Consider the following 19446-nt stretch of genomic DNA (forward strand, 5'->3'; position numbering starts at 1 on the left):
AGGATGGGCTTTGGATTTAATTGGCGAAATCAAGCCTGCTTCTTCTAGGAACCAGCGTTATATTATAGTTGGTATCGATTACTTTACAAAATGGATCGAAGCAGTCCCTTTGCCAAATGTTGATCAGGAAGCAGTAATTAGTTTCATTCAAAATTATATTATTTATAGATTTGGTATTCCCGAAACAATTACCACTGATCAAGGTTCAGTTTTTACTGGACGAAAAATGAAAGAATTTGCCCAAAAAACTGGCTTTCGATTATTAACCTCAACACCATATTACGCGCAAGCAAATGGTCAGGTCGAAGCAGCCAATAAGATTGTAATTAACTTGATTAAAAAACACATTGCCCAAAAGCCAAGGAATTGGAATAAAACGTTAGATCAAGTTCTATGGGCATGTAGAAATTCTCCTAAGGAATCAACTAATACTACCCCATTTCGACTGACTTATGGGCACGATGCTATACTTCCGGTCGAAATACATTTGCAATCAGCTAGAGTACAAAAACAAATGGACATTCCGATCGACCATTATTGGAAAATGATGTCAGATGAGTTAGTTGATTTAGACGAGGAGAGATTAAGAGCATTAGAAGTCTTGACTAAACAAAAAGAAAGAGTTGCTAAAGCTTATAATAAGAAAGTGAAGTCGAAAACTTTTAATGTTGGAGATTTAGTTTGGAAGGTTATCCTGCCCATGGATAGTAAGGATCGAGCTTTGGGCAAATGGTCCCCAAATTGGGAAGGACCGTTTAAAATAATTCAGATCTATTCGAATGGTGCTTATGAATTAGAGGAATTAACCCCTCAGAAACGTACTTTGAGTATAAATGGTAAATATTTGAAAAAATATAAACCAACATTGCTCGAAGTTAAAATAAGCATAGAATAGAGAAATAATGGAAACATAAAAATGGCGATAACAGTAAAATTGCCACAAAAGGGCATGTGTCAGTATTACATCAAAAGTAGAATCGAAATACAGAATTCGAAATAAAGAAATTATTCCTTCTACTAATGCAGGACTAAGTCCTCATATAGTTTCTTCAAGGTGGCCATCTCTTTGCTCAAAACCTGGTCAGCACTCTCCATAGCTCTCGCCTCATCTGCTACCGCTTGAGATGCACTAAAGGCCTTCAGGCCTTCCCTCCCTTTTTCGGCAACCAGCTTCTGAATCGAATCAGCAGCCTTCTCCTGGAGTTCTTTGCGTTTGGCCTGCTCTGTTACAATTTTCTGCCTTAGATCATCGACCTGAGACAGCAAATTTGTAATAGTTGCCTCCCAGGAGGAAATGTTATCATCACAGGCTTTGATCTCAGAAGATCCTTCTTTCGCTTCTTTGGTGAGACGCTCGACTTCACGTTGAGCCGCTCGGGCTTTCTCGAGCAGAAGGATATGTGCCTGTTTCTGGGCATCGAGTCTGGCGCCATTGTCGCGTTTTTTCTGCACAGTATTTGCAAATTGATCGATAATGGACTCGATTTGTATAACTTTACCCAGAATCTCATCAGAAGTAAGGGGGTTATGCAATTTCTTCAAAAAGTTCAGGTGCCCAAAAGCAGCAGAAGGGTTCTCTTCAATGGATTTAAGTACGTCTGCCCGTGCGTATTCCATTGATAACTTCAAAAGCAGGCAATCTTGGCGTACTGTAGAGGTTATATCAGCATCAGATGAGGACGAAGCACCAGGATTCTTTTCACTTGAGGTGTTGGCTTGACTGGTGTTCAGCAGGAGTCGAAGGGCTGCAGCAGGGTCTTCGTCTTGCATTTGAATGAAGGTATCCTCTGCGATCCCTATGCTAGCGGAAAGCTTAGATGTCGAAGACGCTGGGAAAATGTCTGAACCTCCAGCTTCAGCCTCTTGTATGGCCTCTTCATCGGAAAAGTGTTCTTCAGATGAACTTCTTTGACTCGACCCCTGAGGACTGCTGGGTCCAATACCTTGACCTTCACCCTGTTCCTCAACATTCACTGCATCCGTCTCAGGAGCAGGAGAGGTTCGAGCACATGAGGGTATTTCTTCTATAGAAACATTTTGTTGTACCTGATTCGAGTTGTCATGGAAAAGGTTAACAAATAGTTTCGTATTAGCTATGATTAAAATCATATTAAGAATGATACCTCGACGGTAGGGTGTTCTTGTGGTAAGTCCGGTTGTTCGACAAGGTTGCCCATCTCAGCAATAGAGGGAGTAGTTTCTGTTTCAGCGCCGCCAGCATCAGTCGAAGGTGGTTGGACGTCAACAGGTTGATTCTCACCTTGTTCTTTTGAAGACTTGGTCTTCTTCTTTTTCTTCCTGACTGGCTCACCACCCTCGACCGTCACAGAAGGTTCAGGCTCGATCTGCTTCACTTTCTTTTTCTTCTTAGGCATTTGAGCCTGGGAATCGCCTGCCTCTGTTTGGTCAGCAGATTTGGTCGAAGTCTCAGGTGATTTTCTTTTTCTTACAAGAGGTCTTTCCTCTTCTTCCTGTGTTATGAGGGTAAAGAAATGTCAGAATATAGACTTAAAAGAATTATAATATTGACATTAGAAATAAGACTTGCATCTTTTTCTTCGTCGAATTCGATGACCACACGCTTCGAGCGTTTTGAGGTCGTGGTAGTCTCGGTGCTATCATCTTTCTTATGACTCTGAAAAAATAAAGAAATATGAGGCAAAGACGTTAAGAGTAAAAGATAAGTTCAGAAGAGTTACCTTCTCTTCTTGTTTCCATTCTTGGATCTTCACCCCAGTGGGTTTCTTGGGTCTCACATCAGCTCGAGACGTTTCAGCAATTTTCTTTGTCATGATTGTTTTGCCTGAAAGTAAGAATATTAGAAAAGGCAAAAATACATATCAATTTAGAAAAATCAAAAGTAAGTTAGTACCTCGAGCTTGAAGGTTTGAGCGGATATTCTCGACCGTTGGTTGTGTAAAACCACTCTCAAGTCTGGAGATCATGATAGTTGTGTCTCCAACCGAACGGCCCGAATAATATTTCTCCCACCAGGTAACAAATCCCATGGTGCAGAAGTGGGAATGGTTGAACTCAAAAGGATGCAGGTTATAGTTTTCATCAAGAGAAATCTTCAAAAATTTCTTGAAAGTCTTTTCTGAAAGATTGGCCCCTCTTATGACGTCTCTAGGATCTTCGAACAAGCTTTTGGGACGGATCTGCGAAAGGCCAAATTGTCTTGAAACCAAATTAGGTTGGTATCCAACCAGGCCTAAATAGTTCGATTGAACACCTGTACGACAGGACAGGATCTGTGGATTCAAGTAAAATGACCATATTTCATTCACTTCTTCTTCATTGTCCGGATCGACAGCAGGAAAATCGTCAGTAAACCAGGCCGGGCCGACCTCTCGACTAATGAATGGAGCATGTTGGGGAAGAAACTTGTCAAAACTCAGAAAAATCTTCATGTACTTGAGGAACAGCTTTTGTGGGTTTTGATCGAAGGTCTTGGGTGTTAATCGAAGTACTCTCTGGCCTTCGATCGAGCGATTGGCAACTTCTTCAGCATAGTCTTGTGGGATTATTAATCCCATTTCTTGTTCGAAAGTGGCATTAAGCCACAACTGGAGAAGCCACATAGGCCCAGATACTAAGAAGGAAGACCCATCCTTCGATTTCTTCAGGTCATCGCATGCCTCACCAAGCGATTCGTATAGTACTGCTAACAAGAGGCGTCCAAATCCAAAGCTCTGACCTTCATGAATTTGTATTGCCATTGGGATAAATCTTTTGGCTACTTGCAAGGATTTTGTGCAAAAGACGTAGTGAGATAGCCATAGGGTCAAGAAGGCTACATGCTCTTCATCAGAGACTTCCTCTTCGACCGATCCTTTGTGTTCAGCTATATATTTGGAAAAGGTGTTCTCCTTATATACTAGCTTAATATTATCACTAGATTTAGTAGGATCATAAGTTTCTCCGCTAGGCCTAAGGCCTGTGAGAGCGGCTACGTCTAAGAGAGTGGGGGTCATCATACCACATTTAAATTGAAAGGTGTTGGTAGAAGACTCGAAAAAATGCATAGCTGCTATCAGCATTTCTGGTCGATATTCAGGACCAAATCGAGAGAATTGTATTAAGTCAAATATGCCATATGTCTTCCAGAAATCCTCATACGCTTGTTCGACTCGATCAAGCCAAGGTATGTAATCCCTATGGGCTATTGACGGGGCGGATCGAAAGAGTTTGTGGGGTTTGCTTAAACAATTGAAGTTGTAAGGCTCACTATAAAAAATCCTAGGTTCGCAAGTTGGGTAGCAGGGGAATACCTTGTTCATTGAACTCGAGAGTGACTCTTGGTCTGGCAGAGGTCCACCGAAAGCGTAAACTGTCCTTTCCACTGCGAAAGGGATCATCACCTCCGATTCCCAGATTTCTGTGTGTTCGGCGTCACCTTGTGGTTCTGGAACCACCTTCTCTCCGTCGTTCCTGACTGTAAAACGGTGCCATTTCCCAGCAAACGGAACTGCTTGGCCTTGCGACATTGTGAGAAATCTGAAAAAGGGTGATTTTCTCGTGAAGGGTTGGGTAGCTGATAGAATCAGTGAGTGAGAGCTTGGGTTCACGGAGAACAATGGCAGAACTCAGAGATTCGGTGAGTTTGATGATGAGAGGAATAACGATTATCTGGAAATAGGAAGGTTTCGCCGAAAATAATGGAAGCAAGGAAGAAAAAGAAGGGTTTCAGGAGCAGAGAAGAAGAAAGGTTTCGGGGTTTAGGAAGCAAAGAAGATGAAGGGGTTTCTCTGGGGTTTTTTGGCGCTATTTATGAAGGTTTTACTTTAAAAAAGGGAAAATAATATAATAAGAATCAAGGGTCAGAAATCAATCACATCAGATTTCCCTTTTGACTCCCCAGCGTGACACGTGTCCCACTCTGCCTAGAAAGATGGAATTAATGATGGGTAATGGAGATCGAGGCGACGGTTACACAGTGAACGTGCGATCGTGACGTTGTTTCAGGAAAGCTGGTAGAAGAAGAGAAAAAATGTCAACTTCTCATCTTCCTTCGATCTCGAATCGAAGCAGACATTTTTTGGGGGCAATTTGTTAGCCCATATTTTCGACGGGCTAAAATATGCTCTAAGTATGCATTGGATGTCGTCTCGAGGTTCGAAGCATATTACAGAGCAAGAGTAGGGTCAGGACCTGTTTGAATCGAAAAGAGAGAAGAGTCTTTTGAAAGGGATTCCCAGGTTCAAGGAGGTATTTGCGAAGTACAAGGCTAGGATAAGAAAGAGAGCTTTCGAATCATTGGGTGATTCGAATTGGTGTATGATCGAGTCGAAGTCGAGGCAACAGGAGTTCTAAACTTAGCACAATTTCTGACAACTTCACAAAATTAGCTTCAACTTCGAGCAAGATGGATAACCGTTCTAAGGAGCAGTTATGTGCATGTAAGATGTACGTGGCAGGACACTTGGCATTCGGATAATGTTCGACCGTTAGGGCAGTTTATTTTCGAATGTCTATATATAGCAGTTTTTTAGTTAGATTTCGGGGTCGCAAATCATTTCTACAGAATCCTTATACACTCAAAGTATCCAGCGCAGAGAGAAACGAGTACACAAGGAGAATGTATGTTTGTTTGTGAACCATTTTAAATTTCTGCAAACTTTACATTTCGAATGCAATGCAATTTACGCTTCACTTTAGAATTCCTGTCTTTTAAATGGTTCATTCGATCGAGTGAACTCACTGCTCCTTTACATTCTGCAATTTTCCTTTCCTTGCCTAGTTACTTCCAGCATTTCGATTTCTGTTAAACAATTTTACTTTCTGCAAATTTCGAACCAGTGAGTGTTTGTTGCAATGATGAACATTAACGGTTTATGTTTAAAGCAAACACGCAAATGACATGCTCCTGAGATTCACTAGTTGGTCTCGCAAGCAATTAACTTAGACTAGCGGTTGTTTACCAAATTCCAGCGTAAACAGCTATGTCATTCATAATCATTTGAGCATTACATGATGGAACATTGCTAAACAATTGAAACAAGGATAATTTGGAGCCACCCTTCTAGAGCGTGAGCAACTCCATTGATAACAAAGATTTACAGATCGAGTTAGCAATTCAATGATTGAGAACGAAATTTAAGGAGTAATTGGTTCTAGAGAAAACAATACAATCATGACAGTTGCTCTAAAAAACAAACAAACATAATAAACCACGGATCCTTTTAATCACAAAAGTGTCATCCCAAATTTTTTCATGATAATTTTCAAAGATCGTAAATGATGTTGCAGATGTGAAAAACCTTTTATCTAGTAAATATCTATCATTGCATATGAAAAAATCCTACACATGAAATTTAATATTTCTCATTTCTCTCACCTTGTCTAAAACACAGTGGTCAACACACACGAAATGGTAAAATGCAGATATTGAAGTAAAAAAGAAGTAAAATTTACCACTAATATTTATGATGAGAGGTAAATTTATCACTAATATTTATGATTAGGGGTAAATTTTGATATTTTACATGCACTCCTCAATATCATGCACAAATAAAAAACACAAACACAATGCAAGATATTGAAGATACAACAAGAAAAAAATATACAAGTGCCTGAAACTCCTCAACACTCTCACCATCCTCGCGTGCCTCCATAACGGTCCTAAATAAGTTGCCGAATTTCATATCTAAAATTACATACTTTGCTACGACAATTCCATACCGTGGAGCCACTTCACTATGTTTTCCGTACTATGGTGCGAATCATACCAAGGCTGGAATTTGATGCTCCTATGGCAATCACACCAAGACGGTGAGAAAACCCAACCTCCAGTTACTTCCTCTCACACATGTATCCATCTCATTGACACTCCAGGTGATCTTTGTGTGTTCTCACATAGCGAAATTCTTGGGTCATCTCGATGGGCTCAGAAACCACACGTAATAGACTGACTACGTGAGATATTCGTGTTACTTCGTCTGCACAGGTTTGTACATGAATGCGTGAGTTATACCAAGTACTCATTAAATTATAGACCACTTCAAATCTTCGTTTTCGAGAGGGATAATCAACTCCGCAAATATTCATCTAAACTTGAACCCTGGTGTAGGTATGCAATTTAAGAAATCAATTAGGTAGTCCGTTTTGGCATCAGATGTTAATGGTTTGTTGATATGGGAAAAAAGGTTTAATTTGTTTCATTAGTTGTTGGCAAGACATGGTTGAAATATTTTATCATTATTTAAATATTAAAAAATGATAATTATACATAATATTATATATGATTATTGTTGTTTTAATGTAATGTATAAATATTTTTATTTTTAAATTTTTTAGTATGACAATATTATATTTTGAGAATATATTTAAAAGCGAAAGAAATAGTAATATTTAGGTTTGTTCTGGTAAAAAAAACATTAATAATGTATTTATTCTTCATTATTTTTCTTGATATTGCATCAAATAAAAAATATAATGATTATATTTTTTATTATTTAAATATAATAATAGTATTCAAAAGAAAATAATTACATCTAACTTTACAAAAATTACATTGATCCTCTCAACATAAAATAAATCATGTTAATGTTCATGGAGAATCACAACTTTGTAATACAATATCTAGATATCTTTATCTTTAATTTAATGTATTAAAATATTTAAATTTTAAACTCAAGATTAGTTCAGGACAATGTGTTGTGTTTTGTATATGGTGAGAAATTTGAGAGAATTGAGAGTGAATCAATAGTGATGATAGTGCTTGGTGGGAAGCTCGTATGATTATATATATATATATATTGAAAATATTAAAAATAAAGTAAAAAAATAGGTATTATCATTGTATGACATTCTAACAGAAGATATTCAGTTAGATTTATTATAACATTGGTAATGGAGAAATTTCTTATGATACATATCCTACTATTTTATGTTTTGGTTGGAAGACTACTATCCTATATTTACTCAAAAGTCATGTCAATTACACTAGCTCAACTAACTAACTAGTCATCTAAATCTTATTTTACAGTTGTTGAACTCATACTTTGGTTGATTTACACTTTATTTTATCACAAGAATAATGACACACAATAAATAGCGATGAAATATATCATAGAAGAGAGATTTGAGGGCGCCGGGGCAATATTTATATTATTGCATTACATTATAATACGTACTATAACTACAGTGTAGATTTTAGTAGCATTTACACGCGTGGATAATAAAACATACATGCATATGTGTTATTCTTCCTTCTCAAAATATAATATATATATATATATATATATATATATATATTAAAATATTGTAGACAAACTAACACAGAACACACTACATTTAATTTGCCCCTCCTTTGTTGTTCAATGTAATGTTTTAAAACTTGGAGACTTTCTTTTCCATTTCACATTACACTTATTAAAAAACAAAATTCATCTCAAGAAATATAATTAAATTTTAGCGACGGATCCAAAAAAAAATTATAATGGGAACAATAAATAGTTTATAACATTATCACACAAAAAATAATATCACCATATGTAACAAAATACCCAAGTATTACGAGAATAATATCTATTTTCTCTTTTTATCGTGAATAATATAAAAAAATTAAAGAATTAAAGAAATAAGATTAATATTAATTTATTTTCTCTTTTTTATTTCTTATATTTTCTTACATTATATTCATTTTAAAACAATTCATCTTACTAGCGTAATATCTACTTTTTAAGTGGGCAAATTTTTTTAAATTACACATGTACAAATAAAAAAATCTTGTTAGTTACATTTCATTATTTAAAGAAATAGAAAAATAAAAAAATAAAAAAATAGAAAAGTATAAAAATGACAAAAACAATCCAAACCCTACCAAGGTAACAACCTAGTTTGAAGTATAGAAACCAAGGAAAAAATCTAGAATAAAATAAAGTAGTGGGAAGCAAACAAAGCCTAGGAATTGAAGAATAATAATGATTGATTGATGGTGATGATGGTTTGACCAGAGATAATTGAAAAAACGTAAAAGAAAGAAAGAAATTTCTGTGAACATGTTTTAATTTACTTAACACCAAGGCGGAGTCTTCTAGATTTGAATTAGAGAGCTTAAACTGAACTTAGTCAAAGTTTTCCTTTGAAAATCAAAATCAATTCAATGATTTAATTCAACTAATGATTGAGCTTCCCATTGATTTGAGTCAAATTGACTTAAAATTAAGCAAGAGTCCCTTCTCAGAATGTTAGTTCAACAGCAAATACAATCCTAAGAAAATTAATTAGATCTATAATGTTTCTCATCACCTAGATGTACAAATTAATTGCATTTGTTCCTACCAATTTGAAACATGTCTTGTCGTTTATCTGTTTACAGTGAGATGGTTCAATGGATCAAGGCACGTCACAATGACTCATAATAAGGTGTTAGTATTCACAAACTAGTAATCTTTCACCAAATAATACACAAACTAAGTTATTAATCTTTAAATCATTCCTTTCTTTTTTTAATTTTCTCCCATTTTTTAATTCTACCTCTCATGATTTGTCTAATGGCGCCATCTTAGTAGGATTTTTAACCCAACACGCATGCTTAATCACTTAGTAGGATTTTCTACCATCTTTCTTAATATTATCCCAATGTTATTGATAATGTTATATTAAACAATACAATACACGTAAGGTAAAACTTAGTAGTGTCTATTGCATGGAACAAGAAGGTAATGTACATCAAGATGTCATTAATTAAAAAAATAAATATTAGGAATGCATATCAATAGTATTTATTTGAATTGAAATCAGATTAGACAGGAAGAAGAACAAGACAACACACCAAGGGTAATAAAAGATCATAAAACTACAACAGCACTGACGCCAACAAATCTTGATGTAGACGAACACAATTCTATCATTTGAAGGAAGCCTTGCCTGAAATGTTATTTGAAAGCCAGTCTAGTCCCTCGTATAGACCTTCACCAGAAGTAGCACACGTACTTTGAATATACCTGAAAAAAAAAGACACGTATTAAGGACTGATTAGTGTGTCATAGTTTGAGTACTTCTTTGTATAGACAAAGGTTAGTAATTAGTATGTCATAGTTTGAGTACTTAATTTACCAGTGGCGCTGGCGCAGAGAGTTTAGGCCAAGTCTATCAGTTATTTCAGCAGCATTCATTGCATTGGGAAGATCTTGCTTGTTTGCAAAAACAAGCAACACAGCATCTCTTAGTTCGTCCTGTTCATGGAAACGAAAAATCAAATTAGCAGGGAAGTTTTTATGCATACATACATGTATGTACAAAAATACCTCATTCAGCATCCTGTGTAACTCGTCTTTAGCCTCGCCAACACGGTCGCGATCATTGCTGTCAACCACAAAAATAAGCCCTTGTGTGTTTTGGAAATAGTGTCTCCACAATGGTCGAATCTGAAACCAACCCCTTGTTACTGAATTTCTAGTTACTTCTTGCATCATCATTGTTGATAGAAATAAATTAAGGCTTTCAATAAATTTTTACTCGTAGGAGAAGAAGATAAGAAGTTAAAATAAATTAAACCTCTCTCACAATATGCAGGTTCCTTCATTTAACTTGTGAGAGAAACTTAATTCATTTTATCTTATTTTCTTCTTGTAAGTACTTTTTTAGAAGTTTATCTAGACCCACGACATACATGAACCACAATTATGTACTTTAAGAAAGTAGCAAATCATAGTTTAATGTAATCTAGCAATCACTTGTACAAGAATATATAACTCTAGCGTTTAATTTCAGAGTGCCATCATGATCTTGCAAGAAGCCTTACCCATGTAAACACTCTCTCACACAAATGGGGCATCCTTGCAGCTCAAGCATAACACTTATTGTTTCATACTTTTACGATTTGTACAATCTTTCATGTCACTTTTTCTAACTGGAGGGTTGGTTTCTTGTGCAGGAATTGGACTAACTATATATCCTTATACAGAATTCTAAATTCTATAACTTCTACTATTCTACAATACCACTTTTATGATGCGAATTACAACATTTTATGGCTGTAAGATAAAATGGGAAGTGTTGGACAAACTTTTTTATCACAGTTAACTAGTGAAGCTAATGTCAAAGTTCAAAAGCACTCAAAAAATTAAATGAGAGAGAATTTGACATATGATTCAACCAATGATCACCTTATCCTGACCACCAACATCCCACACAGTGAAGCTAATGTTCTTATACTCCACAGTCTCCACGTTAAATCCTGTATATAGATAATCATGTAAACATGATAGAAAAAAAAAGCATTAATGTTATAAATAAAGCATGAAAAACAACAATACAAATTCTTGAATAGTTTAAACTTTGGTGAGTATTTCCATGCATCACAAAAGATAGAAAGGAAAACATACCAATAGTAGGAATGGTGGTGACAATCTCCCCTAACTTGAGTTTATACAATATTGTGGTTTTACCAGCAGCATCAAGACCAACCATGAGAATTCGCATCTCTTTCTTAGCGCAGAGTTTTGAGAAAAGCTTGCCAAAGGACAACCCCATTATCTGCCATTACAATAACCCCAAAGTGGAGGAGTTAGGCATCAAATGCAAGATCTAGGATAGACATCATAATAGTAAAATAATTTTGAATTAACTTAAAATTTTATGAACATGATAATGATAGGCAATATTATTTGTAGTAACTGGTGTTATTCCAAATTCATATTTTCCTATGAAGTGCCTTATTGTAAGTTCTACCAGCAAAACTTACACATAACACCAGCTAAGGTGGGAGGAGAAATTACTAGATAGTCTTGAATTAAAAATTATCATGGTTCCCATCAATCTCTACTTGATACTCAATCGAATTTCATTATAAACTAAAAAACACAGTTATATATCATGTGGAGATTGATAGAACTATGGCCGTGTACTGGACTTGATTCATATAATAATTTCCCCTCTCGAAAGCGATACTTATTAATGTCAACCTAAGTGATCACGGAAAACCAAAAAATCCATGATTTACAATGCTTGAGAGTTTTACATAGGGAAGAATTGCAAATGCTAAATCTAAATTCTCTCTTACTTTTAGAACGATAAATAAACTTAAAAAAGTGATTTGCTCCCTTGAGTGAATAATTCTTTATGATTAAAAAATCTTAAGAATGAATGTAACATGAATTATATAATCAACATTATACATCACGGAAGCCCAATTCATAGATCAGCTAATAAGTGATTCAGTTCCTTACAAGAAAATTCAATCGAGTCACAACCGGAAATCGTTAACATATAAAGAAATTTATTTCACAATGGGACCATGCTTTGATCAATACGATGAAATCTTATACACAAATTCAAATTGAATACATTACAAACAATAAACGAGAAATATATGAAAGGAATTGAATTCATATTTCAAAAAAGAGACAAACTCACATGATTAGAACGAGAAGAGAGAGAAGTCCACCGAGATGTAGATTCAGGAAAAGAAAAAAACAACACACTCTTTCTAAAAAACGGTAACGCCAAAATCGGAAATAAGTGTGAGGGAGTGAATTTTTTGGACTTATCCACCTATTTGGGCTGTACCGGGCAAACAAAACTCTCCCCAGCTCTATTTTTTTTTTTTTAACGAGTTAAATTCTTCCTAGAAAGAAAAAATAAGCATCAAACAATCCTCTCTTAAGTAAATTGACCTAATATATTTAATTTAATTATTTTTTTACATTTAATTTAACTCAAAATAATTAGTATTCAACTATAATGTATAGTTTCATTTGTTTTTGTCTAGTACAGTTTCTTTTCAATGACATTCATGATCCAACTCTTCTATTTTAGAAGCTAGTAAAACTAATTTAAAAGACTAAATTGTATTCACATCCATTAAGTTTCACGAGATTGCACAAACATTTCTTTTTTAAAGGTTTACATCAACTCCCTTATAAGGAACACAATGTAACGTTTATCGAACAATTAAAAAGTTAGCTTAATATAATATATAAGAAAAGCTAGGGTAATATTTTTCAAATAATAAAGAAAAGTTCTGGCTGCACAAAAAAGTTTGATTAATTCACATTGTATGAATTGGACTCTATTATGTTGTGAACCGTTTACCTTAGCCTAGCTCTACTTTTCTAGTTTATCAAGTTTAAGGATGCAGAACAACATTAGCCATTTTATTTAAGGTTATTAGAAACCCAAACAGAATTTGAAAATAAACAACGAATTTGGAGAGCATTTGCTATGCAATTTATTATTTGAAAATAAACCCGAAACAGAATTTGAAAATACACAACGTTACTTTATGTAATATGCCTATAGAATTCTAGCAATGCCTATATATTGTTCAATTTGAAAATGAACAACGAATTATAATGTCAAAAAGAACTTGACAGGATTATAATGACAAGGAAGACATTAAATCTGTTCCATCAGGAATCCTACATTATCTGCAAAATTGCCCGGATTTTTTGGGCTGTGTACTACAAGTAATGCCAGCGCTGTTTGGATACAAAGGTAGAATGCTTTTAAGAGCTTTTCAAAACTTCTCTACCAAAAAAAGTTGTATATTTTCTGTAGAGAAGCTCTCAGAAGCACTTATGACTTATATAGTTATATTCCACCCCACCCAAATACTCAAAACAAATCACAAAAGAAACAAGAATTCCGGTGTAGCAGCTCTAAAGAAGCAAAAGTTATGTTGTCAATAAAAATATAGAAAAGGAGCCACATCTTTGAGAAAAGGGTAGACTGATCAGGCCTTTGCTTGAGGTTGAACGTATCCATCAATAGGTTGTTCGTGAACACAAGCTAGACATGCTAAAACGAAATGTGTTGAATCTCTGTCTCTGCTCTTGCAGTGCAGTTGCATCTCTTAAGTAAAAGACTTCAGACTTGATTGAACTGATAATCTCTCTGTCAAAAGGGGTTTAAATGAGAAATCAAATAAGGCTTAACTTTATAACTAAGAATGAAGCGTCACGTTCTTTAGAATGGATAGACCAGTTACTAAAAGATAATGTTGTCATTCAGAGTCAGGATCATTACAAAGACAGTTTTGCATATAATAGCACATGCAAGATGAAAGAATGAAAAACAAGATATATGTTAGAGCCAATCAGCTAAAGTTTTTGACACAGAATTCAATAAACATTCTCAGCACACGAATCACACAGAGTCATTCGCGAGGAAGACAGTCATGAATGATGTTACATACAAACAAAATCACTAAAGCCAAATGCTTGCTTAAAGATCAAGAGCTTCCCCAAATAACAGAAAGCTGAAATCACTTCATGTGAATAATATACCAAGTAAAGGGACGTGTGGCTCCTCATATCACCTAACCATTCTCAAAAAAGTATTGGTGCCAAAATAAATAAGCAATAGGAGACATACTTATCAGTTCATAAGTAACAATCATGGTTGTTCCATAAAGTGACATGTTTAAGAATCTTGGTCCAAACCCCCTGTAAAATCCCCACCAACCATCTTCCTTAAGGAGAGTCTTTGCTGTCTTCAGTACTGATGGTCTTCCAGAACCATAGTTGTCCATAACCTTGGATCAAATAAAAAACAACCATAATACAGTTTAAAAAAAAACACTCCAAAAAATAAGCACCAACTGATTCCTTGACAGAAATATCAACCCCAATTTAAACTACTAAAAATCCCTTCCTTCTTTAACAACAGAAAATCCTAAAAACAAGAGTTTCATTTCACATACCTGAAGACGTGTTTTTACAGTATCTATGGGAGTAGTGATAACAGAGGAACAAGCACCAGCCACCATCCCAGCAGTAGCCTGAACTGTCACCATTTCCATATGTGAAGGTTTGTTCCCTGTATCATCTTTGTAGCCCAAACTCCTAAAAGCCAACAATCATGCACAAGAAGGAAACATCTTTTAGAGTCTTTAGGGTGCCTTTGGAAAAACTTAAATGGACTTGTTTTGGCCAATGAAAGTAGATTATAATTGATAACCTTCCTATAAATGCTTTTAACTCTTAATTTGTTTTGATAAACATGTGAGCTTGTTAAAATAAGACAAAAACTTAGAAGTGATTCCTTAAATTCTTTTAATGTTGTTCTCTAATCAGAATTGGAGTTTTAGCTCAATAACCTATCTAACATTTATTAGGCTAAGTATGGAGACAGAACACCAATTCTGATTAGAGAACAACATTAAGGAGCTCCACTTAAGTTCAAGTTTTGTCCATTAAAATAAGCTTGTAAGTGAAGCTAATGATAAGCTTTTCATATAATGATCCAAACACCCTTTTAGTAGATCGTAGTAAGTGAACACAGCATGTATGATGTACCTCCAAATGAGGTGTTGTGCTGCAGCATATGAACCCCACCAAAGTGCAGAAGCAGGTGACTGGGTTAGAGCTGTTAATCCAAAACCCCTATACAAGCCTCGAAACCCCTCAGCCTCCACAACTTTACGAACAACATCAAGTGGCCCTCTACAAAACGTTGTCCCTGGAAGACCCTGCACCATCAACCTCTGACAAATCTAAAAAAGCAAACATCAAACAAAACCATTCATGAAAAATCATAAAAAAAAGACACGAAACCCCTAAATCTAGAAAAACAAACATCAAACAAAACCATCATGAAAGATGATTAAGTAAAAGAAAACAGACAAAGGTAATGACACGTGAGATTTGAGACTTGTTGGAATATATAAGTGTAAGGTGAAGTCTCACATTGAATAGAAACGCACGAAAGTTGAATTGAGTTTTAAGGTTTTGGATTAAAGAGTGGTATCAAATATATAGTTACTCATGATCCATGAGTGAAAATCTCCCACTTATATGGTGTCTAACTTTTTCATTTTCATCCCTTGTGACACTTCACATCATCACCCCTGTACTCCAACTTGTTCTGGTGAACCCCCACGACCCAACTAACATAAACCAACTTAACAAGCACCCAATCAAAAGAAAAAGAAAAAAGTAACGTGTAATGAAGTACCACGTCCAAGGGCACAAAATAGACACAAGAAACCAAGTTGGAGACCAAGCCGGCGACCCCGTTGGCGAGGCCGACGCGTGAAGCTTCTGGAATGTGAGTGCCTTGCGTGTGTTTCAAGATGATGTCTTTGGAGACCTCGAGAGAGGTGAGAGCGAGGATCCTACCGGGCACCGAACCGACGGCGGAAGTGCCGAAGCCTCTGAAGATACCCGGAATGCCATCGCTCCGGAGAATGTGACTGAACACCGACATTCCTCGCGACCCCGCCGCCACTTGCATGCGCGTCTTCACCACCGCCGTTGGATGGAGCAGCGCTGATTGAACGGTGAAGAGAATGGCGCCAATCATGTGGAACTTTGTTTTATCCAACCTAATATCATTTTCACACACACCCACAAAAAAAAAAAAAAAAACCAACTTAGTTCGTGATCAAGTTCAAGTCATATATACCTATACCTTTCTGAATGCAGTATAGAGTTAAAGGTTTGAACTTTGAATAGTTAGAGAGAATGAAAGAGACGAAAGATCGCGGGTTCAATCAATCCATCGTCTATGCTAACAAAACTAATATTCTAACGAACTAACATTTTGCCGATAAAAGAAACCGGTTTGAACTTTGAAGTGTAAGTAAGTGAAGCGAATAACAGAGTAAGTACCTGTCCCAGTTGATGTCTGTGTCGGCGAGGGCCAACTGAGGAGCGGTGGCAGGCTCAGCTGCTTCCATGGCCACGAACAGTACTGTTAACAAATAACAGTGTTTTAACGAACCCCTCTCTCGGTGTTACTTTGCTTAATTAGCTTTCTATGAATATGAAAACGAACAATGTTTTGTGTTTTGCTGTGTCTAACAGAAAGAAAGAACTACAAGTGCTTGAATGAAAGTTTGTATTTTGCCTATTTGGAAGGGGTAACCGCTTGGGGAGAATGTTCGAGCCATATTCCGAGGGGACGAGATTTCTCTTGCTTTATTTTATTAAATAATAATTAATTAAATAATTTTTCTTCTCACCTTGGTTAGTCCTTTTGTTTATTTTAAATTGAATTTTTTATGTTTTTTATAATTGTTTTAAATTTGAATATTAAGTTTTTTTGGTGATGATTCATGAAAATAAAATAAATTGTTGTATTTTAAAAATATATGATTAATTTATCTTATTTTATAATTTATCTTATTCATTTTTATCTCATTAAATTAGGTTTAAAAAATAGTTGGATATTTTTTTTATCAATAACACGTGTATTTTTATGAGAAATACTCTTATTTGAGTTGTAAATATTCGTAAAGTGATGAGGGTAACATTTTCTTTTATAAACAAGATGAATTTTGAGATTTTATTTACAGAAAAACAAAGCAAATAAAAATCATAAAATTTAATTCTTCTAGCTTCTATATATAGTAGAAAAAATAATTTGTACATTTTTTTAAAATAAAATAAAAGAGAGAGAAAGGGACTAGAGGAGGGAGATGAATAAGTCATGAGAGTGAGTAATTAACTCGTAGTTAATGTAAGAAACTAAAAAGAAATAGAGATTTTTTTTATCCAAAAGAAAAGATAATAAGAGAGATTGAATTGTGTTTTTATAAATTTTTCAAATCAGTCATACGAAAGAATTCTCCCTTGTTTATATATATAAACAAGGGCTATTGCCACAACAATAAACTATTATTAAGAACTACAAGATTAAATTAGCCTTTACAGCATTATAAATAAAAGGCAAAATAAAATATAAAAAATTATAGAAATAACATTAATAGAAATGCCAAACTTTGATCATGCATCAACAACTTGGTTTCCCTTCCTTAAAGCATGACTCCGAACATCCTGATCACTGAACTTTTGAAAGATTTGATCACTGAAAACAACTTATAACAAGCATGAGAAGGCGCGCGCACAACCCTGCTAGACCAAAGATAAGTAGACTTTGAATTAGATTCTACCACTTACTCTATGAAGCCAATTGACCATGCCATTTGAATACCAAATCCCAAAGCTTAGCTTGAGTTATGGTACAAATTCAAATTTTGAAACTGTAAACTATAAAACCTGTTAGGTTTATAAACTTGTTTGAAAACATATTCAAACTTATAAAAGTAGGGAAAGATGAGAAAACAAATATTTCTATATTAGTTTGCTCTAACTTAGTACTATGTTCAGTCGTTAATACTCTACCAATGATTCCACTAGTGGAATAATTACTACAAGTATTCTTTGACTCAGGTCTCTTTAGGCTCAATCACAAGTATTTATTTACTTGTTTCTTTAAGCAATTGTCTAATATTCTTTGAACACAAAGCCTTTTAAGTTTACATCATTTTCACTATAAAAAAAATATAATAGTAAGATCAATGACTATAATGCCTCAATAAGGTAAGTGTACAATATTTGATTCAAGTCTTTTGTCTAGACACTAAAATAGAATGAGACAATATTAACAAAAGAGATCACAAGCGAAGTTTTATTGTTTTTATTCTTTGGTATTTATAGGTAGTCTCTAAATGTTTGTTGCAAACCATTAAAATCATTGCATCTTTGACTTCCACTTTTAAAGCAGGTTAAACAAATCAAGCCCATATACAATGCAGGTTCTGGGTTTTATGGGTGGTTCCCGCCTCGAGCCCATTTGCCCAACTCTACATACAAGTGTATATTTGCATAACTATATATAAAATGGAACTTATATTGTATTAGTAAGACAATTGGCTTCATCTTTATGTACAAAGACACTTATAGTCTTATTAATTGCAAAACTTTTTCCTTTGTTAAGTCAATACTAATAAGGTCTATAAAAAATCATTTGACCTAGTAGTTATTTAATAAAAAGTAAGGGTAAAAGTGTCTAACCAAAAAATACACACCAAAATGAGATATATTTTTATAATTCTCCTTGTATAAATTAGAACAACAACTATAATATCATTGAGAACTACTACCTTTATTCCTATATATAAAAAAACAAATGAGAACATTTTTATTGTTTCTTAATAGTGATATAAGAAACATATATTCAGAAAAAAATAGTATAAGAAACATATGATCACTTTTAATTGCATTAATTGTTAATTTTTTTTTATACCCTTATTTATAGTAAAGATTATTAATGTGATAAGCTATACTTGTTGGTGGGAAAAATTATCCCTTGAAAAGATGAGTAGTGTCATTAAATACAACTACCACTTAAATCAAATAATTCAATTGAAATTTTTAAAATAAAATTTGAAGTTATGATATCATTAATTAAAAATAATTAGCTCAGGCTATGTTCGACAAAACATTCTAGTTAACTTCTAGTTTTTTTTTTCTAGTTTTAAAACTTGTTTAATTGTTCAATAAACACATTTTTTTAGTAGCTTCTAGCTTATAATTTTTTTTTTATATTTCTTCCATTTTTTTCTTTAATATATTTATCTATTTTCCTAATTACTTTTTTAAAATAAATAATAGTTTTATTACTTTTTTATCATTTTATATTTTTCAACTATTTCAATAATTAGTTTTATCAAATATTTATAATTTAATAATCTATTTTTTAGTTTTCAGTTAC

At 34.4% G+C, this 19446-nt stretch overlaps 2 protein-coding genes and 1 non-coding gene across 4 annotated transcripts; all 3 read right to left on the reverse strand.

Moving 5' to 3' along the window:
- Positions 1–9671: 9671 nt before the first annotated feature.
- LOC100789436 (ADP-ribosylation factor 2-B) lies at positions 9672–12629 on the reverse strand. Its single transcript, XM_003533063.5, has 6 exons — positions 12364–12629; positions 11334–11484; positions 11115–11185; positions 10254–10373; positions 10063–10181; positions 9672–9950 (listed from the first exon to the last, which is right to left on the reverse strand). The coding sequence occupies exons 2-6, from the start codon at positions 11479–11481 to the stop codon at positions 9854–9856; spliced, it is 555 nt and encodes a 184-aa protein (XP_003533111.1). The 5' UTR covers positions 11482–11484; positions 12364–12629; the 3' UTR covers positions 9672–9853.
- A 722-nt stretch (positions 12630–13351) lies between these two features.
- On the reverse strand, positions 13352–16830 carry LOC112997745 (solute carrier family 25 member 44). 2 transcript variants are annotated; one of them, XM_041005332.1, is made up of 6 exons: positions 16560–16830; positions 15904–16273; positions 15246–15418; positions 14651–14792; positions 14323–14482; positions 13352–13842 (listed from the first exon to the last, which is right to left on the reverse strand). In XM_041005332.1, the coding sequence occupies exons 1-6, from the start codon at positions 16625–16627 to the stop codon at positions 13802–13804; spliced, it is 954 nt and encodes a 317-aa protein (XP_040861266.1). In that variant the 5' UTR covers positions 16628–16830; the 3' UTR covers positions 13352–13801. The 2 variants fall into 2 exon arrangements, with proteins under 2 accessions (XP_040861266.1, XP_025979445.2); XM_026123660.2 differs by having other exon boundaries at positions 15246–15442; positions 16560–16829.
- Positions 13425–13575, reverse strand: MIR1516B (microRNA MIR1516b). The gene has a single exon (NR_048822.1). It is a non-coding gene; the product is annotated as a microRNA MIR1516b (primary transcript).
- Positions 16831–19446: the final 2616 nt, after the last annotated feature.

The sequence above is a fragment of the Glycine max genome, chromosome 9 (genome assembly GCF_000004515.6).
Source record: "Glycine max cultivar Williams 82 chromosome 9, Glycine_max_v4.0, whole genome shotgun sequence".
Classification (NCBI taxonomy): Eukaryota; Viridiplantae; Streptophyta; class Magnoliopsida; order Fabales; family Fabaceae; genus Glycine; species Glycine max.

Excerpts from the sequence above, each read along its gene's own strand:
- LOC100789436 (XM_003533063.5), bottom strand. The coding sequence starts at position 11,481 with ATGGGGTTGTCCTTTGGCAAGCTTTTCTCAAAACTCTGCGCTAAGAAA. Across the intron at positions 11,186-11,333 it reads CACCACCATTCCTACTATTG|GATTTAACGTGGAGACTGTG; the intron begins GTATGTTTTCCT and ends ATCTATATACAG. Across the intron at positions 10,374-11,114 it reads ATGTTGGTGGTCAGGATAAG|ATTCGACCATTGTGGAGACA; the intron begins GTGATCATTGGT and ends GGTTGGTTTCAG.
- LOC112997745 (XM_026123660.2), bottom strand. The coding sequence starts at position 16,627 with ATGGAAGCAGCTGAGCCTGCCACCGCTCCTCAGTTGGCCCTCGCCGAC. Across the intron at positions 15,443-15,903 it reads ATTTTGTGCCCTTGGACGTG|ATTTGTCAGAGGTTGATGGT; the intron begins GTACTTCATTAC and ends TTGCTTTTTTAG. Across the intron at positions 13,843-14,322 it reads TGTTACTTATGAACTGATAA|AGAGATTATCAGTTCAATCA; the intron begins GTATGTCTCCTA and ends CCCTTTTGACAG.